This window comes from Schistocerca gregaria, chromosome 6, assembly GCF_023897955.1.
Source record: "Schistocerca gregaria isolate iqSchGreg1 chromosome 6, iqSchGreg1.2, whole genome shotgun sequence".
Classification (NCBI taxonomy): domain Eukaryota; kingdom Metazoa; phylum Arthropoda; class Insecta; order Orthoptera; family Acrididae; genus Schistocerca; species Schistocerca gregaria.
Window position 1 is genome coordinate 272,750,101 of NC_064925.1, and position 25,997 is coordinate 272,776,097.

A 25,997-nucleotide genomic window follows, 5' to 3' on the forward strand; every position below is an offset into this window, starting at 1 on the left:
TTTCGCAGGGATCAAAAGAAGGGTAAAGCCACGGGACGTAACACATGTGAAATGTAATGTCCACTGTTCAAAGTGCTGTCAATGCAAACAAGAGGTGACCAAGACATGTAACCAATGGCATCCCATACCATCACGCCGTGTGATACACCAGTATGGCGATGACAAATACATGCTTCCAATGTGTGTTCACAGCGATTTCGCCAAATACGGATGCAACCATCATAATGCTTTAAACAGAACTTGAATTCATCTGAAAAAATGACTTTTGCCATTCGTGCACCCAGGTTTGACATTGAGTACACCATTGAAGGCGCTCCTGTCTGTGATGCAGCATCAAGGGTAACCACAGCCATGCTCTCCAAGCTGACAATCCATGCTGCTGCAAACGTAGTCAAACTGTTTGTGCAGATGAGTGTTGTCTTGCAAATGTCCCCATCTGTTGACTCAGGGATCGAGATGTGGCTGCACGAGCCATTACAGCCAAGCGGATAAAATACCTGTCATCTCGACTGCTAGTGATACGAGGCCGTTGGGATCCAGCATGGCGTACCGTATTACCCTCCTGAACTCTCCAATTCCATATTCTGGTAACAGTCATTGGATCTTGACCAACGCGAGCAGCAATGTCATGATACGATAAGCCGCAATCACGATAAGCTACAATCAGACCTTTATCAAAGTCGGAAACGTGATGGTACGCATTTCTCCTCCTTACACAAGGCATCACAACAACATTTCACCAGGCAATGCTGGTCAACTGTTGTTTGTGTATGAAAAATCGGTTGGAAACTTTCGTCATGTCAGCTCGTTGTAGGTGTCGCCACCAGCGCCAACCTTGTGTGAATGCTCTGAAAAGCTAATCATTTGCATATCACAGCATCTTCTTCCTGTCGGTTAAATTTCTCGTCCTTAGCACGTCATCTTCGTGGTGTAGCAATTTCAAAGGCCAGTAGTGTATCATATTCCCAGACATTTCATATCTCACTAAAAGTTTTTAAAAGTAAAACACAAAAATAGCTAAATGACAAGCCTTTCAACACACTTGAAGAATTATAAAACTGTTCAAAAGACAATCTAAATTAATAAATGATTGGTAAAACTAATTGTACCCTCATTCAGGGTATGATGTATCTGTTATTGCAAAGTACTCTTTTACATATAGACAATTGTTATTTGACCATGTATATATTTGTAAATAATGTGTACTGCTATGGAATGTCAATCCCCACTGTAAAAGATGTTCTTAAATTATTCGTGACAACATTAATTACATGTAAATGCCTCATGATGGGGGAATAAATAAATAAAACAAAAAGTAGCTTCTACAGAAATTGTCTCAAATAGTTCAAAACAATGTTTAATTATTAAGCATACCAGTACGTTGTGGATTTTTATTGGTTAATTTCCTAGACCTGCTCAAGTGGTGATCGGGTTTAGTGCCTCCATTAACATCTCGAAATAATAATCCTAAAATCTCTTTGCTCGTGTTGCTCATATCAGAATGGGCGCCATGAAAATTAATCCACATCTAATTCCATTAATTTGTATGAATTACAATTCCAATACAAATGTACAGATGTGAAGCGTTCTTGTAGAGTAAAAAACTGGATGGATACAAACTTCCCTTTGTATTAATAATCACTACATCACTGATACCCTTTGTTTCTCATGGCTTTCAAATTGGTTATTATAAAATGTAGCACATTTTTAACAGCAGTTCAAAATATGTCCCATACATGTGCAGTTCCTTCACTGAAAATACATGTAATTCATTTAGGTATTTTTAAATATGATTTAAAAGAGATTGGTGTTGCCATTCTCTCTTGCAGGCACAATAACATTACTCTTCATCAGTACATAAATCAATTATAATAAGGAAAGTTGTGCCAGAACATAAGTAATTTAGGAACAAAGGAGACAACATACCAAATTGCAGAAACGTTGAGTTGTTCAAAGGCACACAAAAAGAGAATGAAGAAAAATTTGCTAGCTTTCATATGTAATCCTTTGAGAGCTAGAGTACACACACACACACACACACACACACACACACACACACACACACTGGTGTGCCTACATTGTGTGCCCAGCTAGCACAATATAGGTCCACAGGTGTCTGTTGCCAATGGCAGAATGGAAATGGTCAACAGCTGTAAAGTTTTATAACTATTTGCAAGGATCAGCCATTAACTATGGCAAACTAGTAGAATATCACTGTGATCACTTTTCTCAAAAAAAAAAAAAAACTGACATGCATACCAAGGAATAAAATTACATGGTAAAGTTTTCTCTAATACTTGCAGTCTGACCAGAGAGAGTGCTCATGTGTCTCTGAGTTGTGCTTGTGTGAATGTGTGTGTGTCTTCTGCTTTGGAAGGAGACCTTGTGGCTGAAAGCTTAAATGTATTGTGGTTGTGCCTGCCTGTGACTCAATTTTTCCTCTATATGGTAGCAGCACTCTAGCCTTTTCATAATATTGTTATTATTCCATCCTGGACTTTCCATTGTTAGAGATCCAGTAAGTTATTTATGTGGTATTGTTTGTCATTAGATTCACACTAGATGTGAAATGTTATTACAATTCAAAGAATTATGACAGCACTCCTCGTCAAGGAACTGGCAGAGAGAGTTTTAAAGAAACTGATCTTTCATGTGCTAAACATTCCTGCCACATATGAGCTTACAATAGCAATTATGATTTGATTATTAAAGGAATTGGTGCGAATGCTGAAATGTGATTCTAATGTAAGTGGGAGAACAAGTCCCACAGAGGTAATTCAAGAAAACTGTGAAGTCAGATGCTTGTGAACCAGAACACACATTCAGAATTTTCTGCATTCACCATACAAACATACAGGCTGGTCTCCATTATCCATCTAAAACATATTGTTCTGGGGAAAAGAATTAGTCATTACTAATGACTTAACATGACTTGTAGAAACATGGCACTGTGTTCTTCCCCATTTTCATGTGTATTATGTTAGTGGATGTCAGGCTAACAATAATGTCATAGCAAGTAGTTATTTTGCGGTGGTTTGTGCTAGAAATTAAATCTGTTAACTTAAGAAGATGGAAACTAATCAGCTGCTTCAGTGACATTGTATTTCTCTTAACCCCAACCATTATGATTAATGCTGAGAACAAAATACTGAAATACATAAAATCTTGTATCAGTATTCTGTGTCTTAAATAATATAGCTATGTTTAAAAGTATTGAAGGAAAGGAGTTTGTGTCGTTGAACCATACCTTGGAATGCTACTTCAAGGTCATCCATCGTGGGACAACTTTTGTTCCGAAGCAATGTATACATTGACATAACGATTCCTGGAGTACAGAAGCCACACTGTGAACCATGTGCTTTTGCAATCCTTTCTTGCACTGGGTGTAAACGAGTCTTTGTGCTTCCAATGCCTTCCACTGTTGTAACTGCTAGACCATGCATTGCACATACTGGTGCTAGGCAGGCATTTGCTGCTAAATGACTTATTCATAGTCAAGGAATTATCTGTAAATAAAGCTATGGGAATAAAATGTGTTTAGGCATACAAAGATTCTATATGCAGGAATGACTTAACAAAATTCTTTTTACTGTGTCTACAGCAGCATTCTTCCACCTCTTCTATGAAATATCCAGATAGCACTCCTGCTCCCAGTCACTTGATACTTGGGATGATCCAGGTGAAACATATAACTCTTTTATTACCACACAACGTACCTATCAAGCCCTTGACCAACATCCCATATAAGACAGGGCCACTTGCAAAAGTGGCCATATCATACACTTATACCACATATGCTGCAACTACTGCACAACTTCTATACTAGAATGAATGCATCCCAACTGTCCATATGACTGAATTGCCACTGTCAAACTGTGACCAAGGAAAAGATTGACAGCCACTTACAAATCACACAGATTAGCTGGTCAACTCCTGGATCTCTTTTCTTCCTGATTTTTCATTTTTAATATAACATATTTTAATGTATTCTTCAGTTTCAGAGATATACACTGATCAGCCAGAACATTATGACCACCAACCTACTATTGATACATACCCATCCAGCCATCCAGGTGATAGCAGTGTCACTGGTGAGGAATGAACGCTAGTCAGACACACGCACAGTGCATTTAGTATCAGTGAATGTGCTGTCTGTGTGTAGAACAGGGAAGGCACGTAATCTATCTGTGTTTGACCAATGGCAGAATGTGATAGACTGGAGACTCAGCATGAGCATTTCAGAAATTGCATGACTTTTCAGATATTTGAGAAGTACTGCAGTGAATCTTTTCAAAACATGGTGCAACCATGTCCAGGTGTCATGTGATTAGGCAGCCACCTCTTGTTACAGATTTTGAACTTTGTAGGCTGTGCTGACTGGTAAAACAGGACAAGTGGTGAACTATGGCAGATCTGACATCAGACTTTAATGCTGAGCAGAGAACGAGTGTTTCTGAATACACATTACATCGTACACTTTTAACAATGGGCCTCTGCAGCCGATGACTCATGGGTGTGCCAATGTTAAAACCATGATGTCAGCAACTACTACTGAAATGGGCACCATCAGCAGTGGCCATTGGTGCAGTGACAGAGTGTTACATGGTCTGATGAGTCCCAATACCTTCTTCATCATGCTGATGGGAGGGTGGAAATTTGTCATCTTCCATGGAAACAGCTGCTTGACTCCTGTACTGTGGAATGGAGACAAGCTAGCAGCGACTTCATTATGCACAGGGGAACATTCACATGGGGATTCACAGGTCCAGTGGAGCTCATGCAAGGCACCATGACAGCCAAGGAGTATTGTACACTGGTTGCAGACCACAACACCTTTTCAGGATGACCATGTTTCCCGATGGCAGTGGCATTTTTCAGCTAGATAATGCAACATCTCACAAGACCAAGAGTGTGATGGAATGGTTTGAGGAACACAGTGGTGAGTTTCAACTGATGTGCTGGCCCCCCCAGCTTGCCAGATCTGAACCCGACCAAACACGTCTGGGATGTGGTTGAATATGACATCAGAACTCGTCTCCCACTCTCCAGAATTTACAAGACTTAAGTGACTTACATGAGCGGATGTGGTGACAGCTCCCTCAAGTGACTTACCAAGGCCTCACTGCTTTCATTCCACGCTGTGTCACCACTGTTATCTGAGTGAAAGGTGGACATACCAGCTATTAGGTAAATAGTCACAATTTTCTGGCTGATCGGTGTATATTGTTTCATCAAGTTTTTTTATTATTTGACTTTTGATTCTAATACTCGTTTCATACTGTTAGGCCTGCAGATTTCATTTTTTATCCACCAAGTAAGTTAAGGAGAAATGTATATTTAATACAGCATTGTTGACCCCCCCCCCCCCCCCCCTTCTATTCCAAAATTTTCTGTGTATCATTGTTACAGTTTACTACAGCTTCTTCACTTTTATATAGCTTTCTCGTTAACTGCATCATGTGCTCTCCTATTCCCATAATTTCTAGTACTTCCAGCATGTTTTAGTCGTTTATACAGTCAAAGGTTTCGATGTAGTCCATGAAGCATACATTCAGATCCTACAGATAATCTCTGTTCTTTTTTCCTTTAACAAACTAATTGTTGCAATTTCATTTCTGGTGCCTCTTGCCTTTCTAAAACCTGATCATTCCCTTGTGGCTCTCTATTCATGTACACTTACCAAATGAATTTTTAATGTTCCACTTCATTAAAATGGTACTTGTTCACATTTGCCCTTTGTAAGCAGACTTCATCAGTCTTCCTAAATGTATGAGCACGAAATTTCTTTGGAGTAGCAGTACTTCTACTTTACATTCTGAAAATCATAAAAAAAACTTCGGCAGGGTTATGATTTTTAAATGAAGACCACTCTATAAAATATTCTTCCCACCCTCCTTCTCCCTAGAATTGCTTTTCCTAATTTCCCAGCAGTTTTTGATAACTTATTCTCCTCTTGAACCCATTTGCTTGCACTGTGATTCTTTTCCCTATTAATACTTGTGCTGTAAGATTTTAAACTTATCTATCATAACATAAACCAGCCCTGTTACTGGCAAAATCTATTCCACCGAAAGAAGTGTCACCAGTAAACTTTTCATATACCAACTTGAGTGCAGCCTTGAGCCCAGCCTTTTATAAACACATAAAACTACAATAAAGCTGTCTACAATAATGAATGTACATGAAGTGTATATACTGACAACACACAGTAGCCCACTGCAGAACACATTGCGCAACATAATACTCATGACTTTTTGCTGTTTTACCACTTATGTTATGTACATTATCTCTCCTCGTGTCAGTTCCTCAGAACCTTACAGATTCACTCTTATTACAAATATTCTTGGTCTTACCTGGCATACATTTGTCATAATTTTCTAGGCTTGTTGTTTTCTCTTCTTTTGTTGTCTCTTCTCGGGGTCATTACATTTCACTTAAGTTATTTTTTCATCCTCTGTACCATTTATCATGTACTTAATTTCTCCTTCTTTTTGGAATATTTACAAGGTTTTTCCACTCGTCACTGACTTTCCTACTATCTTTTTCACCAGTTTTCAGATATTTTCTGCTAATAAGTCTACCCTGACCCACCCAGGGTCCTGGATGACTTTACTTTTTGCGTAAATCCTACTACTCTCTTGATCTCCTTTTCTTTCTTCTGCCAGAAGAAGGAGCCCACAGTTTTAAAACTAGCATTTTTACTTATTTCTACATGTTATCAGATGGCTGCCATTTCGTAAGTGGATTACTTCTAGTTGTCTTATAAATACCTTGCATACTGAATCACATGTCCTTTCACATGCAATAATCATGCATAATTCCATAGCAGAGAATTGATTGTACTGTGTTGGTTGAATGCTCTATTTTATGAAATTTGCTTTAATTCCATGATGAAAACTTATGATACTACATGCATATTATTTCCTACTGATATTTTGCATGCAACATGAGGCTACCATCTACCCTAGGTGTAATTTACTCTCAAATCTTTGTGGAACACCACTAGGAAGATTGCACTACAAACAGTTGTAGCACTCAGTGGCACAGAATAGTACTGAATGACATCAGTTACCACATTTGAAATTACTCTTTATATTTAGAAAAAAACATCCAAAAAATTATTCAGAGTGCCTTGTATCATGTTAGCTCTGTTCATGTTATGTTGGCACTATAAAAGGATACATTACTTTGTTGAGGTTATGATCATACTTTGAAATCATGACAGTGCATGCTCCACAGCCACCTTCGGCACAACCAAGCTTTGTGCCACATAGCCGAACTGTTGAAGAGTTAAGGAAAACAGAAGGAAAATGTAAACTGACATAGAAGTGCATTTTAGAGCTAAGATATTTGAGATTACTCTTTTCTTGCAAAAAAAAAAAAAAAAAAAAAAAAAAAAAAAAAAAAAAAAAAAAAAAAAAAAAACCAGTACAATTATAGCACAAAGAAGTGACACTATAAAATAACATGATTTAATGAGTCTTATTTACATGACATACAGTCCTGTAAGTCATTCCTTACAAATGGCCCTCGTTTAAGCCATCTAAAAGAAAAATGAGCTCCAAATCCCTCTTGTCCCTGGGTTAATTTCCATATTAATGTTTAATCTGTCCCATTTCTGACAGTATTTTTGTTTCCTGTGACAGAAAGAGGAATTTATTTAAGTCTAATAAATGTCAGTGTTCAAGAAAATCAGGATCAATTATTTTGTGTGATTTATTTGTACTTAATTGGCGTTCAATAAAAGAGACACACCTGCAACAGATACCTATCACAAAGTGGTAGGAATTGTATGTTTGGTAACTGCTAAACTAAGTGAATCAATGGCTGTAGACTATCTCGGTGTATACCACTGATGAAAGCACCTATGTTCCCAGCTGGTAGTTATGCTACCATGAAGCTTTGACAAGTTTTGAGCATGATCAAAACATCACAGTTTCTCAACATCACCACCTAACTGAAAACCTAAGAGCTTTTCATCACTGTGGATCAACAGTTTTGAGCTTTTTGAGTAAGAAATTGTGCTTTGTAAACTCCATCTCTTCCCCCTCCATAGAACTAAAATTACTTGCACAGCTCCCCCTATCCCTTGTTTGGATACTGGGTGTACTCTTGTTGCCTCTATCATTTATCACACATGAACATTTTCAAATTTGTTAAATTCACTCAAAAAAATTTCCTAACCAATATATTTACACCAAATGATATGAAGATGACAACACAAAGTTTTCAATATTTAGCTACATTTTCATATGTTTGCTACGCTTTCACTTCTTCAAACTGCCTGCAGTATTACGGAAGAAGAAAACATGGAAGAGGATTATACAATTGCATATACCCAGACAACATAGACACCAGTGCTTCATATTATTGAGGACACTTGACAGAGGCAAGATTCAAAGTACATACAAGTGGCTCTTGCTGTGGCAATGCCTAGGACCAATCCAGCCAGCAACCAAAAATATATCCAAGGGAAGCACTCACATAATTGTTAGGGTCAGCCTTTCCACAGAGACACATAATATGACCATGGACCACACAGTCACCAGACAGCATCCCAGGTGCTGATAGAGGATACTGGCCCCATGGACCTATTCTCCTCCGTGGGCCATGTGAATGGATGTAGTGCTTAAACCAGTGCTGACACCATTCAGAGTGAGCTTCCTGGGTGACGCACCAAATGCAGTCACAGCCCACCAATCAGAAAATCACTTTAGAGCCTCCAAAGTGATGACACCATGTTTCATGTCAGTGATCAGCTAGTGGACTTGTCAGATTTCTTGTTTTGGTTCTACCTCAGGCCTTGTGCCTACCCAGCCAACACCCAAAAATATATTCAAAGGAAGCAGTCATATAACTGCAAGGGCCAAGCCTTCCCACAGACAGACTCAAAATGAACATGGTCCACATCATCACCTGACAGTATCCCAGGTGCCAAAGAGGGCATTGTTCCCATGGGCCTATCCTCCTCCGTGGGCCATGTGACTAAATGTAATGCTTAGGGTACCTGATGCCTGAGCTATATTTAGGCCGGTGCTTAAACCACTCCAGGTGGACTTCCTGGACCAGGCACCAAATGCAGCCACCTTTCATCAATCAGGAACTCACTTTGCAGCCACTACAGTGATGACACCAAGTTGCGCAAAAGGATACGTTTGTTACGCAGGTAATACAGCAGTGTCCATTCCGGGTCCACATTTGCATCAACCACCTGCAAAAAATGTTAACATGAGTATTTTCAGTACTTAAGACTCTACAAACTACATGTGCCATATTGAATTTAAAATCAAAGAAAGTGTTAAGACAAAGTACACAGAAAGAAATGTAATTAAAAAAACCTTAATTGCAACGAATGTGTAAGGAGACGCAGAGTAAAATAAATCAACAATCATTCCAGACCTTAGTGAATAGAAGCATATGTTGGATAATGAATATCATATGGCTTGAAAATTGTTATTATTTTTTACACGAACAGAATATTGTTATTATTTTTTACACGAACAGAATATAAGAAACTGCCAGGTTAGCTGAGGGCACTAATGCACTGCTTCCTGGACTTGGGTCGCCTTGGATCGAATCCGCCTGGCAGATTAACGATGAGGGCCAGTGTGCTGGCATGCCTAGATGTGGTTTTTAGGTGGTTTTCCACATCTCACTAGGTGAATACACTAGACTGGTCCCTACATCCCACCTCAGTTACATGACTCACAGACATTTGAAAACATTCGTACTATTTCATGGCTTACACTAGACGCAGACAGCTGGGGTACACTAATTCCATCCCAGAGGGGTTGGCGGTGGTGGCAGGAAGGGCATCCAGCCACCCTCTGCCACTAACATCACCAAATCTATAGTAACAAGGCCGACCCCGTGCTGACATGGTACAAAGGCCCAAAGAAAATGATGATGATGATGACACAAACAGGATATAGGAGTGTATGCTCACAGGGAGCAAGAGCATTTAATATTGTCTGAACTGAATTTATTGAAATATTGTTTGAATCAGAATTTTGGATATATTTGACAAGTTGCTTTCAAGGACAAATATTTAGTACCCCTACCTACTATGGGTATTGAGAGAGCAGTGGCTTCATGCAAGCACTTAGCAGTAAGGTCACCACAACCACCCTTGAACTGCAAGATTAGCATGTCACACGTGCTATGCCACTACCTTAGATATAAACCAGCCAGCAAAGAGAGTCAGCACTTGTTCCATGCAGTATAAAGTGTTTAGTCTATAATTATTTTGCTACACCTACAACAAACTTGCTTTGTTTCTGAACTGCCTGGCTTTCATCAGTGGTGTATTTTCAGTGTGCAGCTGACAAAAACTCTTGCTCTGTCTATGGTTTACATTTTTGTATCAGGAGTGGACAGAAAATGACACACTCATACAAGGGAGATGATGTAATTGAATCAGAAAAAGGTTCATCTTCCTTTATTGGAAAAAAAATTGATTCAACTGGTAGGGTGTCATTCACTTACACAGACACACTTAAATAATTTGTGTATGTACTATGCTCTGTGTACAGACATTACATTACCGTGAGTTTTTAAATGAAATGTTCCATGGACTTTTAAAAGCAAATGCTGATCTTAATAGTGTGCATACATTTCATTCATGTAACACAACACTGAAGCATCTGAAAATTTGTAGCTGTAATTCTATATTACATTGTATAAAATGGTAAGACAAAAATATGAGACAATGTAACTGATTCTGAACAGAATAATAATCTTATCTTCAAGATGTGGAAAATAATAATATTTTGACCAGGCTGATATGGTGTCAGTCAATTATGTAGACACGTTTAAATAAGTGCTTCAAACATAGAATTACTAACCCATGTATCTTACAAAATGTAATTTGGCTCAAGTGATGAAGGAGTGAGTGCCTGATTGGCGAAAATATTTCTGTAGTTATGAGTGGCATTATGATTACTTATTTTCTGGAGGATGTTGGATTCATCTTTTCTTTTCTTTTTCAAACTAAGTCAAAAAGATTCATGCCTTATGGTATAATAAGTTTGCAAGTGAGTGATGAAAACGCAGCACAATTTCTTAATGATAAGGATTATCTTTCATGCGGACTATGCCACAGGCATACATATATGCAACTACCAAGAACAAAGTTCTAAAACTGTCCTAAAATCACATCCACACTATTCCAATACTCATCACAATGAAAACAGTAATAGCTCATTACTTGTTGAGATTGAGCGTAGAGAATAAAATGAAATGAATGCCAGATTGACTTGCTTGGCTATTTAGACAAGGACTTAGAGATCACCATGAGAGATATGCCTTAGTCCTGGGGAGCAGCCAAGTTACATCATCTCTGCTGGAGAGCACTGTTATCTTCAAACCAGGGGTCAAGCTTAAAGTCAGCTGCTAGTCACTATTAGTACAAAAAAGCAACTGACTTTCTGCTTGTGTGCACTAAGAAAGAGGTTCATGCATACTGTTGCTAAGTATCTCATTAGAAAGGTTTTTGCATCTGAATTATTTAAAGACTTATCTGAAGTGTGAGTTGTTTGAATTGTTTGGGAAGTTGCTCCAAACAATAAATTAAGATTAAGTTTAAAAAGGCAAACATTCCTTAATGTTGTGGTAAATTATATTTATTTTGGTCACAAACTGGCTTTCAGCTTCTCATGCCACATTCAAGCATAGATAAACGTGATGTATGATTTACACAGATATTATTTGTACAGAAGATATAAAAATGACAGTGTTTAATAGGTAAACATTATGTTTTTTGTTACTTAGAAATAATTAAATTAACTAAAAAGTTGGTTTTATGAGGAGATACATTTAATAACTTGTGAGAAATAAGATGAATTTACTGTTTGAATCTAGTATTTGTAACAAAAACTTAATTTAACGAAGGGGAAAAAGGAAATTGAGTCTGGTCATTTAATACTAGGCCGGTGTTCTGTGTCACATGTTTGTGGATTTTCTGTAGGGTCATCTTTCTACTTATCTTGACAGACTGTAAAACTTCATATTCTGCATCATATGAAAGGTTTTTGGTTTAAATACAAACATAAGGGAAGATGGGTATTAAGAAAGTAAGTCTCAACTTCTGCTGATCATATTTTGGCAGAAAACCATTCATATGACGTGGAATGTGAAGTCTTACATTCAATAAAAAAAAAAAAGCAGAATGATGACCCTACTGAAAATCAACAAACACATGACACAGAATTCCAGCCTAATATTAAATAATCAGATCCAATTTCCATTTTGTCCTTTGTTAGATTAAGTTTTCATTACAAATACCAGATTCAGACTGTAAATTCATCTTATTCCTCATGACCTCCACATAAAATCATAGTTTACTCCCTTTTTTGTTAATGCAATCAATGTTTTGCAAGAAAAAGTGTAATGTCTTCCTATGTAAACTTTCTGTCATTTTGTGTCTTCTGTGTGACAAGTCACTATCATGTTTATCTGCATTTGTGACTTTCAGTTGTCAACTGAAGATGACATGAAAAGCTGAAAGCTGATTTGTGACCAAATAAATATAATTTTGCATAACATTAGGAAGTTTTTTCCTTTTTAATTTTACTATAATGTCCTGCCAATCATAGATGAAAGATTCAGTTAAAGTCATGAAAGTTTGTTTTGGCATTTATCATATTTTCTGTAATTAATATAAATTTATCTTTGGTTAACTACATTCAGTATAAACGTTATTGTACTGGGCGGAGACTAGCTATCATGCTTGATGATCGTATCATAATGTCAGAGTGAATATCTTGTTTTACTTCCATTCAGAGTGATTTTAATGAAATACTTTCCTGTGTGACACTAATGCTGAAATGGAGGTGGGAGGAGATAGCAGCTATTTTCTGGAACATAGCCTTTATTTGTATACTTATTCAGACATGCTTTGACACTGTTGTCTGTACCAGACATTATTACAAACATTCAAACCTTTGTTAATATTTGGTATCCTCAAACATTTTGCGTCAACTGCCTTTTATCTGCACGTTGCTGCCTTGACACATAATCCAGTCACATTAATGTGAGTACTGCCTGTGTTCAACATTAACGTGCAGTAACCACCACAGTTGACAACACTAGCAGTGGAGGGTATATAAAATATGTCTGGAGGACACTGAGAATGGTATAGTCATAGTCTTAATGCAGTCAATGGAGCGATTTATCTGACATCCAAAAGGGCATGGTCATTGGCTTTTGGGCTGTGGGTGGAAGCATTTCCAAAATGGCTAAGTTTCTAATCTGTTCACTTACCACCAAGGTTTGTTGTATACTGGACATGGCAAAATGTTGCTATCCAAAATTAGCACCAAGGCAACCGTGGTGCACTGCGAGCCATAGATGACAGGAGTGAATGACAGTTGCGGAGATGTTTACAGATGAATAGACGTGCAACTGTTGGGCAGCTGACTGCCCAGATGAACCAAGGGGCTACCAACAGCGTACCCTCAATGACAATTCAGCAAAAATTGCTTCAAATGGGACTCTGCAGCAGGTGACTGCTGTTCATCGGCAACAAAGGCTGGAATCCGCATGCCAGCACAACTGGGTGACCACTAAGAGGTGACAGGTGGCCATTTCAGAGGAATCATGTTTTATGCTCCGTCATACTAAAAGCAAACACCCTTCAACAATTGTCAGAATGTTTCAGACTGGAGTAGGGAGCATTATGGTCCCAGGAACATTTTCATGGCATTCTCTGGGTGATCTCGGCATTCTGGAATGTACAATGGTCCAACCCTAGTAAGCGTCTATTCTTGGGACTATATCTACCCTTACAAGTAGTTTGTTTTTCCTCAGTGCGAAGGCATATAAGAGCATGACAATTCCATGTGACGCACAGCTTTCAGTGTGTGTGTGGGATTCGAAGAGCAACAGAATGAGTTTACTGTACTCCCCTGACCACTGAACTCTCCAGATTTAAACCCAATTGAGAATCTGTGCTACAACGTCGATCAGGCTGTTTGCACCGTGGATCCTTAACCGAGAGATCTAGTGCAGCTGGCCCAGGCAATGGAGTCGGCATGGCTCCAAATCCCTGCCAATACCTTCCAGAACCTCACTGGCTCTTTTCCCACTGTCAGATAGTAACTCTAACATAGACACTTCAAGTGGCCACTATCAGTACTAGATCTAACTGTAAAATTAGTAAGGATGAAATCAATGAAGATGAAGTGATACTAGTGCGAACTATTAAGATACATTTAACTTGCAATGTAATGAATATTTTCTGATGAACCCCGTCAAGTTAGTCACTTCACTTCGCTGTTATCGGATGCACCAATACAGTGTTTCTTGAGAATACACGAACAAGGTAGAATATCTTTCATGGTCTTTCAAAGGCACTTACGTGTAGGAAACCATGAAAAACATAAACCCGTATTGCCATAGGAGATTTGGATGCTGTGTCCCCAGAATGTGAATGAAATGTAAGTGTTTCACAACCTCAGTCGATGGGGGAGTATGAGGCTGAATACTGAATAGAAATAACCTGGATTAACTGGTTGCAAGTTGGAACCACCCTCCAGGAAAGATACATTCAAGGGTCAACCTGAAAATGTTGCAAAAAAAACTGATAGTTTACTTTCTTTGCTTTCTTCTTTTTGAGTCTTCTTCTGATAGTCCGTTGACCACAGAAAGGATGAGACACTCAGTTTTATTTCTTTACACTATGATACAGAGTGTAAGTTACCATCGACGTTTGAAACGTTTGAGAAGGACGCAAAAATAGTGATTTTCTGAGGGAAGGAGCTGTCATATTGGCATTGATTTCGCACGATCCGTTGGTTCATTAGTGTTCTTGTAGTTTCCTACCGCAGAATGTTTGTAGTCCTTTGCGGTTTTTCAGTGGTATTTGAGGAACGGAAGAACGCCACATTTTTCATCCGATCGTGGTGATTTCCCTGTACTCCAACTGAGTTTGCTGTATGAATATGAAGAACGATCCATTCGTCTCAAGTGACGTAAGAAAACCGCAGAAAAACTAAAACGTGAACGGCTGGGTTGGTATTTGATCGCTGTCCTTCGCGGAAATAAATCACGTATATGGAGCTTACCTACAGAATTCCATTCACAAAGAGTGGCCATGCAACTCCAAGGCCGAAAAACATGCAATCTGGTGTTCATTACGCAACAAGACCAGTTCTCTACTTCCTTCCAGAAGAGCCAAGGTAGTAACAAGCGCCAGCACAGGAATGCACAATGGGTATGAATGACAGGAGAGTTACCGCGTACTAGATGTTTGGATAAAAGCCTCTAGAGAGACTGCTGTATTCCTCAATGAGTAACGCCACGAAACATTACATAATCGTCACCTCGTTCTTGCATTTTACTATCCTGGTTTCAATTTCATCAGCTATGTGAGAAAAATTAAGTTTTTGTGCTACGAGATGCTAGTCTTTTCTAAGTGCATCTAACACTGTAGTTTTGCTAGGCCGGACGTGTTCATTCACGTATCATTACTGTATTGCTTCTGTTAACTTCCAACTGCTCAAGAGAATAATCGCCATCTTTCGGTCACACGCATGAAGTGCTTCGAATTAACTGCTTTCTGACACGTCATTTTATTATTTTTTCACAAAAATGAATATGTTCATTTCGTTCCGATAAATAAGGAATTCTGATATGTTGTGTAGACGCTGTCATTAGGCGTTAATATTCACTCGTTAGACAGTTGCGTTATTGTCTAGCACATGTCTAATTAAACCAAGACCCGAACGTGGAACCTGCCTTTCACTGACTCTACTCTTCAGTTTAACCATCCACGGACCCTTTATAGACCTACTAAACGTTTGCTGGTGGCTCCTCTTTATCCCATAGATATCAGCACAACCCTGAACGCGGGGCGCTGGCTCAATTGTTAAAATACATGATTGTGGGATTGTTGAAGGAACCATCTCAGCATTCGTCTGAACTGATTTAGGAAAACCTAACTCAGGACGGCCGGACAGTAACGGGCCTTTGTTTCTCCCGAGTATGTGTCATTCAGTTTCTCTGCCTCAGTTCTTAGAAGTAGCCAATGATTTGTTGAAATACTGAGTCAGGTTGTGAGGCTACGTGAAGTGGCTGAAGGGTAGAGCACTGACAAACAAAAAAGAATACTGTTTAACGCATAATTCCATTATTTAAAATATTTTGCACCACCTGGTTCACTTCCCTCTTCTCGTGTACTATAAGAACGTTATGTAGACAATATTCAACATCAAAAATTGGTATAATCCTAAACGGACATGCTGCATTTTGTTGATAATTTAAAATAATGCTACAGAATAAGAAAGTCTATATTCATAATCCAACTTCTCATCACCTAGTTCAAGTGACTGATGCGGGTCAGTTCCAGTTATTGGTTTGGCTGCCCTTCATGTAGAAGCGAGCGAAAAATCATTGATGGATAGGTGGGATAAATGGAAGCTAGTCTAGAAGACCTGTATTTAGGAAGCTTAATCCTTGGAGACTGGTTGTACAGAGGTGACATGGTAACATTCGAGGGAGTTTTGCCTTTTTTGGTGGTTTTGTTAGATCATATGTGAGGAATTCATATACAAGTGCACATGTATCTCTTTGGTGCCAACTGTTTCGTGGCATCGTGTAGCTAGTTTTCTTTCTGTTCAACAGGGAGTAGCGAAAAGTGGGATTTCACTTTTATCCCTTTGTCACTAAGATTTTACGTGCTTTACCACGCTCTGGATGCACTTATCGCATTTTTCTGGGAACTGTCACTACGCCTTTGCTTCAGACGCTCTCAGCAACAAATCTATGACTTATCCTCGCATATAGAGGCTTTTTGGAGGAATGGTGAGGAGGCAGTGGCGAGCTGAGCCTTGAGTTCGTCTATCAAGATCGCTCGGCAGACTAAACGTGAAAGCACAGCCCACAAAAGGCACTGGTTCTAGTTTGAGTTCCGTTATGGCGCAAATTGAGTGCTTACGTCACTGCTCCCCCGATTAAAAGCGCATTTTTTTGTATTTTTACATTACAAGTGATTCAGTACCTACCTAAATAAAATTTATAACACGAGGGGGTACCCAAATAAAAAACCGTAATAGCATTGCCGTTGGCGGAGCCTGTGTAGTACGCATTTCCGCCACTAGGTGTATACAGCGCAATTCATTGCCTGTTCACTGCCGCCTGTGTTGGCGACCTGTTCATCCGTAGTGATAGTTTTTGTCAGTGCTGTTTTGTTCTTGTTTCGTTTTTTTATGATGAAAAGTTTAAGTGAAAACGGGCAACTGTGAAATTTTGCTTTTACTCGGTGAAATTGCTGCTGAAACTGTTTTAATGCTGAAAACAGCTTATCAGGATTACACTATAGGAAATACTCAAGTGTAGGGGTGGTGTGCTCGATTTAAAAATGGCGGCATGTCGATTGATGGCAAACTTCGTTCCTGGACATCCGTAAACTGCCCGAATGGAAGAAAAAACTGGAGACCTTGTGGTCAGACTGTCGGCAGACAATTGATCCACTGTTAGAGATTAGTGGATTATCTTGGAGCTCGATTTAGCGAATTTTAACGGAAGATTTCTTCGACCACAACAACGCACCTGCACACACAGCCATCTCTGTTAGACAGTTTTTGGCTGAAAATAGCCTCACGCACCTTACTCGGTTGACCTAGCTCCATGCGACGTTTCTTACTTCCGCGGGTGAAAATGGGTTATGAAAGGACACCAATTTGACAAGATTGAAGAAGTCAAGAAAAAAACGAGGAAGGGCCTGTCAGCCATTTCTAAAAGTGCTACGAAAATGCTTCGAACAGTGGAAGAGTATTTTGAAGGGTATAAGGTTGTTTTGCCAATAATTTGAAAATATATAGGTTTTAAAAATAATTTTTTTTTGTGCCCTTTCTCCTTCGTATGTTCTCTGCAAATGGCAATACATTAACCAACATTGATAAATCTAGTCGTAACCAGTGTGTCATAAAAAACACAGACGGATATCGAAATCACTGCCAAAATTACACTGCGGCAATTTAGGAAAACAGACGCTAAAATCAGTTTTGAATCCAGTGTTTTACGAACATATGAAAAATTATCTGCCTTAGAACAGTTCAGCAAAAAGTAATTCCGATTCTGAAACAGAAATGAGAAAAAAATGTTTATATTAATGGCTGTATTAAAATCAAAAGTAAGATATATGTTACGCAAAGAGAGTGTTAATTCTAAATTTCTTCCAGCATGGACGAAGTGTTATGTATGTGCAGTAATTTTACGTTAGCTCCAAAATAGAGGAAAAAAAAGAGTTCCCTAGATCGCCTCAAGAACAATGAAATTATGTTATCTCATAGAATGGTGCTGCGTATATCCGAATTCAAGCACTTTCCAATTTAAAAGGCTTCCCGCGTATTTTGATACACAGAAATCTTATGAAGTCACATCAAAAGCGATGGACATCTTTTTCTAAGGAAAAAAATATTCAATTTATGGGATGCTACTGAAACAAAAGGAAATTAAATAAAGGGAAGCAGTTCCCACGGTGACGGAACGGTGGGGTCCTTGGAAGAGAATTTCAGCCGTCTACGCGTCTCGGAGGCCAACAGCGGTTACGAAACAAGCTGGATAGTGCGGATAACGCGACAGCAGCAATGGCGCCCTCTGATCCAGAGATAATTGTTGCTCCATTAATGGGCCGGGTCTGTGCTCTGCCCCACTCCTCCCCCCCCCCCCCCACCCGCCCCCCAAAAAAATCCTCGTTGTGAGACTATGTAAATCGCGAAGTCAGATTAGAGCGTCAGCTGTTATAGGTCCTGACCTATACTGTCCCTCGGGGACGATAAACAAGACGAACAACAAACAATGAGAAAGAACGATCTAGAAGAGCACATAGTAGACTAAACTAATATCATCTGTGTCTGTAATCGACATCGAAAATTATTCCAGAAAAGAACGATGGATCCTCTACACATATACAAGGATCACCCAGAGAGTGAAGAACGATTATGTGCGTCCAGCTCCGATCCCCCACCTCCACAACCGCAAACTTGCCCGTTATCTCCCTCCTCAGTGTGAGCCGATTTTTGTTGCCGAGTGGTAACGACTCTTTTTCGAAATAGCTGCGCCCATTCAAAATCTCGCCAAATGTGAAGTGCGCAGTCATTCGTTTTCTGAGTGAACAAAATGTTTAGCGTATCGAAATTTATAGGCAAAGAAAAGAATGCTTGTCGTGATAGTGCAATGAACGATTTTTCAGTGGCGCGGAATGCTGTCTGCAAAAGTGTTTTTTATTCACGACAATGCGCGGCCTCATGCATCAGCTTAAACACAGCGAGAACTTAAACGTCATAAGTGCTAAATTGTTGGGCATTCTCCTTACAGGCTTGACTTGGCACCACGTGATTTTCACTTATTTCCGAAACCAAAAGAATTTTTGGATGGAAAACAGATCGCAAAAGATGAAGACCTCGAACAAGCAGTGGCATCCTGGATCAGATCTTCTGTGGTAAGAGGAGTACAACAAGGGAATTGAAAAACTGATCCCATCTCACAGTAAGTGCCTATAAAGTTACGGCGACTACACCGAAAATTAGATTGAGGTAATGTAATTTGCGATGTCTTTCGTTTCTGTTTCTTTAAGTCAAAACGTTTCTTTCTGGACGACCTTCGCACATAATCATGTGTATAAATGGAGAGTAGGTGGAGAAATTTAATTTAAAATACTATCGTCTGAACCTTATAAGAGAAACGAGGAACTCTTGAAATTTTACAAAACACTGTCACTACAATCTGTAATGTCAGGAAGAGAAACCTGGATAACAACAATAAGAATGCACCAATAACTGAAACTTAAATCTACATGGATACTCTGCAAAACACATTTAAGGGCCTGGCAGAGGGTTCATCGAACCACCTTCACAATTCTCTATTATTCCAATCTTGTATACCGCGGGGAAAGAATGAACACCTATATCTTTCCGTACGAGCTCTGACTTCCCTTATTTTATCGTGGTGATCGTTCCTCCCTGTATAGGTCGGTGTCAACAAAATATTTTTGCATTCGGAGGAGAAACTTGGTGACTGTAATTTCGTGAGAAGATTCCGTCGCAACGAAAAACGCCTTTATTTTAATGATGTGCAGCCAAATTCTGTATCATTTCTCTGACACACTCTCCCACATTTCGCGATAACACAAAACGTGCTGCCTTTCTTTGAACTTTTTCCATGTACTCCGTCAGTCCTATCTGGTAAGGATCCCACACCGCACAGCAGTATTCTAAAAGAGGACGGACAAGCAAATTATAGGCAGTCCCCTTAGAAGTGCAGGAGATTTCTCAGACATGTAGCAGGACACAAGATCGAACTCAAAATAAAGAAAAGAATTAGCGTTGACCCTAATTGAAAGGAAAAAAAAAACAACAGAAAATTAGTATGGAAATGGAAAGAGCACATCAGTAGGTTGGTGGATGAAAGACTGCCAAGAATACTACATCAATACAAACCAAAAGGACAAAGATTCATACGGAGCTGCAAAACCACATGGAAGGACACACTGCTCTATAGATAGGTGTAACAGGCAAAGTCTAATAGATACAGAATTTGATGATAAATAATTCAAATTAAAATATTAAATTTGATACTATTATTCACATGTCTAGCTATTTCGTCGTTGATGGTGATATTCTTAATCAGAAAAGCGCCAGTTTTGGTATGTTTTCGATAAAAAATACAAAATGGCTATTGAAAACAAACATATGATGGAATTTATGATTACACGAAGTAGAATGTTAGTAAATAAGTTTCTAATGGTATTTAGGTTTATAATGGCACGATAATGTAGATATTTGAAATCCACCTCACTAGAAGGAAAAGCTATGCTAGAAGGTGTACACATTCTCTACGTTCGAAGAACGGAGGAAGACGAAATGAAGGACTATTTTTTGCAGAGATCTACCTAAAAGTTGTTGCCTGTTCTCCGATCTGTCCATATGGGTCAGTTCATCTACATCTACATTTATACTCCGCAAGCCACCCAACGGTGTGTGGCGGAGGGCACTTTACGTGCCACTGTCATTACCTCCCGTTCCTGTTCCAGTCGCGTTTGGTTCGCGGGAAGAACGACTGTCTGAAAGCCTCCGTGCGCGCTCGAATCTCTCTAATTTTACATTCGTGATCTCCTCGGGAGGTATAAGTTGGGGGAAGCAATATATTCGATACCTCATCCAGAAACGCACCTTCTCGAAACCTGGACAGCAAGCTACATCACGATGCATAGCGCCTCTCTTGCAGAGTCTGCCACTTGAGTTTGCTAAACATCTCCGTAATGCTATCACGCTTACCAAATAACCTTGTGTCGAAACGCGCCGCTCTTCTTTGGATCTTCTCTATCTCCTCTGTCAACCCGACCTGGTATGGATCCCACACTGATGAACAATACTCAAGTATAGGTCGAACGAGTGCTTTGTAAGCCGCCTCCTTTGTTGATGGACTACATTTTCTAAGGACTCTCCCAATGAATCTCAGCCTGGTACCCGCCTTACCAACAATTAATTTTATATGATCATTCCACTTCAAATCGTTCCGCACGCATACTCCCAGATATTCTACAAAGTAACTGCTACCAGTGTTTGTTCCGCTATCATATAATCATACAATAAAGGATCCTTCTTTCTATGTATTCGCAATACATTACATTTGTCTATGTTAGGGGTCAGTAGCAGTTATAGAAGCGTATAGCGTGGCCGCGCTTATTTGTTGTAACAGATGAAAAAAACGGAAGACACAGACTGTACCCGTTATCACAAGATTACTATTCCTCTCCAGATGTAGCACTTAAGCCGCAGGTCTCTCAGGTTGTCACAAGATGGGCTGCTCTATAACAAGGATATCTTTCACCCTCGCATTATAAGACGTGTAAATTCTTAGAATTCAGATGATGGCGCAGACACAACATGGAGGTGAAGAACTGTACGCTGGCATTTCTCCTTTTTCTATCAACAGAATTTTGGAAATCTACAGGAAATGAACCGCTAATATCGAAATCAGCGCTAATGTCAATTTACCACCTTTTAAAAGAGGTGATTGTAGTAACAGATAGGGCGCGGTCTACCTCAGAGCCAAAAGTTTAGTTGTATCGATCTGCTCCTACTTTTTTGAAATGTGTCGCAGGTGAAACAACACAGATTTTAACCGAAGAAACAGCGTGTCATTAGACAGTACAGTGGAAAGAATAGGGATGAGAATGAAACGAGATCCAATTCGCTCTTTGGCGCGAGACTTCTCCGATTCCGAGTTACATCAGTCTTTGACCCTACAATTTGCGCCGTGAAGATTGCGGCGCCCCAGTTGGAAGGACTAACCGTAAAAAGAAGTGTCTCGAAAATAATAGCTCCAGAAATATGTCAGCAACATTGACGGAACAGTACCAAAACCGGTTGACGAAGAAAATCGTACTTGCTTCACCACGTACAAAGAAAAACCCGTGCAACAGAACAGACGTCATGCAGATGACACGGAATAACACGTAAACAAGCAGTCTGCGCACTTGTAATTTTCGAAAGAAATTTCCGTCATTTGACAGTAAATTCATTTATTCCACACAATCATTATTTCCGCTTTATAGCCATTCTCAAGTGCAAGATGAACTGTCAGAAAATTAACCTACCGGACATTTTGTGACAGTTCAACTTTCGCCTGCGTTTGGTTGTAAAGACGAAATCATGATTGTGCGAAATTAATGGTAATTTTCAGTCAAATGGGGGAAATTTGTTTCAAAATGTTCTATGAGATCGTGGCTCCCACAAAGAAAAAGCCATGTTTACTTGTACTACGTAAAGCTAATACATATATGAAGTTAGAAACCCTAAAAACCTAACTGAGTTCAACAATAATTACTTTTGTATATGCCAACACAAGGTGTCACGCTCTGTTACTCATCATACGAGTTACTGTACTTCAAACACGCACTAGTATTTTTACGAGAGTACTTTATTGCCACAAGCATTCAAGAGCTATAGGACCGTAGCAGTAAATATTTTCAAATATTTCCTGGACGTATGATTAGATGGCAATTTTATCTTAAATTAAAATTACGGCTTGGGTCACTGAACACGTGTACAGTACGTTCGGCAACCTGCACAGTGGATATACAACGTAACGATCAGATAGTAATTGCGATCCGGTTCCTGACAAGCTCAAAAGGACTCCCAGACTACGTGACATGTATACACCTCTCTATGGAACAATAAATGATTTCAGGAAATTATGCAAAGTAGTGTGTTCGTAACAGAAGCCAAAGTCTATTAGAAAAAGTGTAAGGTTGGATATGAAAGAAGATATCAAATAATTTGATATCAAAATCTTGTATAATAAGTCTGCTTTCATTTCTCGAAATATTAAAAAAAAATCCTTAAGTTCAGATCCTATGTAAAGAAGTTAATGGATCAAAGTCACTCATCTAGTCGTTCATGTATCATACTGACACCGGAATAGATGATAACGAAGTGAAGACTGAGAAAAAAATTGGGCTTCACCGAAGAAGACACAACAAAGGCTGCGGAATTTAAAAGAAATTAAAGTCGCCTGATAGGAAAACACACAGTCTTTCCAGTTTTTAAGGCGAATAAGAAGTTAGAAATGACCAAATGTGTGTGAATTCCTAAGGAACCAAACTGCTTAGGTCATCGGTCCCTCAACTTACACACTACTTAAACTAACTTATGCTAAGAACAACACACACACCCATGCCCGAGGGAGGACTCGAACCTCCGGTGAGAGGGGCCACGCAATCCGTGACACGACGCCTCAAACCGCGCTGCCTTTAGCGCGGCAATAAGGTAGAAACACAGGTCTGCAGAAATATACGTAAGTGACGTTAGTTCGTTTCAGAAATATGGAAGACGAACTGCGATCGCGCATGGAGAATTTTTGGTGATAGAGCAAGTACTGTACACAAATTAACATGGATTCCGCAAGCAACGATAATTTGACACCGACACCTATCTGGACTTTGTCGTTAACGAATCTCTGAAGACTGTAGATACGTCAGTTTTAATCATCTCTGAAGACTGTAGAAACGTCAGTTTTAAGCATGTTCTTTGACCTTCCGAAAGCCGTCAATGCTGTTCTGCACTACCACATTGTACAGAAAATATATCAGATAATACACCTGAAGTCAATGAATATTTCTTAGTAGATAAAACTTAACAAGTCTGCAACCAGTAAATAGTTCCTGTAGCAAGCAATGAAAGCGAGACACTGACCTTCGGTAATCAAACCAAGAGTTGCCTGTTGGAGATAAATGTGTTGGGAATAACGAAGGAGCACGAAGATAAATAAATTGGTAAGAAAAATAATACGTGTTCGTGTTGGTGCAATGACTGTTATGATATCAGAATGTAGGTTGGGCGGTCAGACAGCGCAATATTAATGACAGGTAGGTGGACAATATGGAGAGACAGACAATACAAACTTGGCTGTGAAAATCTGAAGACTGTATATAATATGTGGAGGAGACTGGAACATATATTTATCTAGCAATGGAAGAAAAGCATAAACTGTATGTCGCTTGAATTAAAATCATGAAAAGAAATCTCTTAAAGCGCGTTTTATGTTCACCATGTGTCAATCTTAGTATCAATCTGTGACAGATAAACTTGCATTACGAAAAATATTGTCGGCCGAAGTGGCCGAGAGGTTCTAGGCGCTTCAGTCAGGAACCGCGCGACCGATGTGGTCTCAGGGTCGAATCCTGCCGCGGGCATGGATGTGTGTGATGTCCTTAGGTTAGTTACGTTTAAGTAGTTCTAAGTTTTAGGGGACTGATGACCTCAGATGTTAAATCCCATAGTGCTTGGAGCCATTTGAATTTGAATTTTGAACTTTCTCATAAGCAGAAAAATGAATGTTAGCCTTTGTAACATCACTTTTAGTTGCTGAAGTTCGTTTTCAGAGTTCCACAATAATAGTAGCATTCGAAATGACATTGTTGTTCCTCGCTCAACACTGAACGTTTTATTTTTTGTCAGAGCGTTACGACACTTTTCTCTTACTCATCCCGCACGGTTGTGTTTCACCTGGATTAAATGGTATTTTCCTTTTCTTTGATTCACTATTTTCATATGCAGGGTTAACCACACAAAGTACCGGTTAATCATGTCTAGTCGAGTTGCTTGTGAAGTGCCTATGACCGCCCCTTCCAGCATCTCTTATAAACAGGTGGCTACATGTCTTTAACATTACTATTATCTATTCTTTTTTAGTTAGTTCATTGTAACTTGAATCTCGGGCATGTGGCGTACCGGTTTTGTGTGGGACTCGCTGTATGTTTGTAACGGTAAACGTAAAATGGCACCTTTATTTCTGGAACGTCACTTCCATCACATCGGATCTTTTTGTCTATAGGACCTATCTGAAAAACTTACAAAAATGAAAAAGATAGATAATTATCTTATAAGGCCACGTCTCCTGATGACGCATTCGAGACGTTGTACACGTTTAGACTGTACAGTGATGGGGAAAGAAATTGGCCGTGTCCTTTTTAAAGGAATCAAATTGGTATTCACTTTAATCAATTTAGGAAAATCACGGAAAAGGTACGCCTGGAGGTCTAGACGGATATCAGAAGATCGCTCTTCACGAATGCATGTCTGTATTCTTAAACAGCGCTCCTTTTTCATCCGGTAATGATTAAGACATTCACGTGAGAAAATGGACGCTATCCATGGGTTGCAAAGGACCACATTTCCTACTGCATTAACTCATAACTAAATAAGTAAATTTTAATGCTTCCTTCTCCGACTGCAAGAATTCTTACCAAACAATCTATAAAAATCATGAATGAAAAACTTTTGGTATAATCTTTAATTGTGATTTTGGACCCTTACATTGCCAAGGATTAAAGCAATTTTCGTTTAAATTTGTATGCCACGCAAGGTGCAACGGATTCCTGTGCAAGCATTATCATCACTGTAGTTGATAACGATGAACCAAAAACTAAAAAGGAAATTCTGATAACAATTTAACTATGAACAGAGCAGAAGGAGAAGATACAAAAGTACTTC

General features: G+C 39.2%; 1 protein-coding gene across 1 annotated transcript in view; it reads right to left on the reverse strand.

Annotated features, from left to right (window-relative positions):
• The window catches only part of LOC126278953 (xanthine dehydrogenase), a 224,379-nt gene that overhangs the window by 93,892 nt on the left and 104,490 nt on the right, over positions 1 to 25,997 (reverse strand). Inside the window, exons 2-4 of the mRNA XM_049979232.1 lie at positions 9,154 to 9,211; positions 7,183 to 7,279; positions 3,248 to 3,483 (exon numbers count right to left, since the gene is read on the reverse strand). Coding sequence (XP_049835189.1) covers positions 3,248 to 3,483; positions 7,183 to 7,279; positions 9,154 to 9,211 — 391 coding nt within the window. The remainder of the gene's footprint in view (positions 1 to 3,247; positions 3,484 to 7,182; positions 7,280 to 9,153; positions 9,212 to 25,997) is intronic.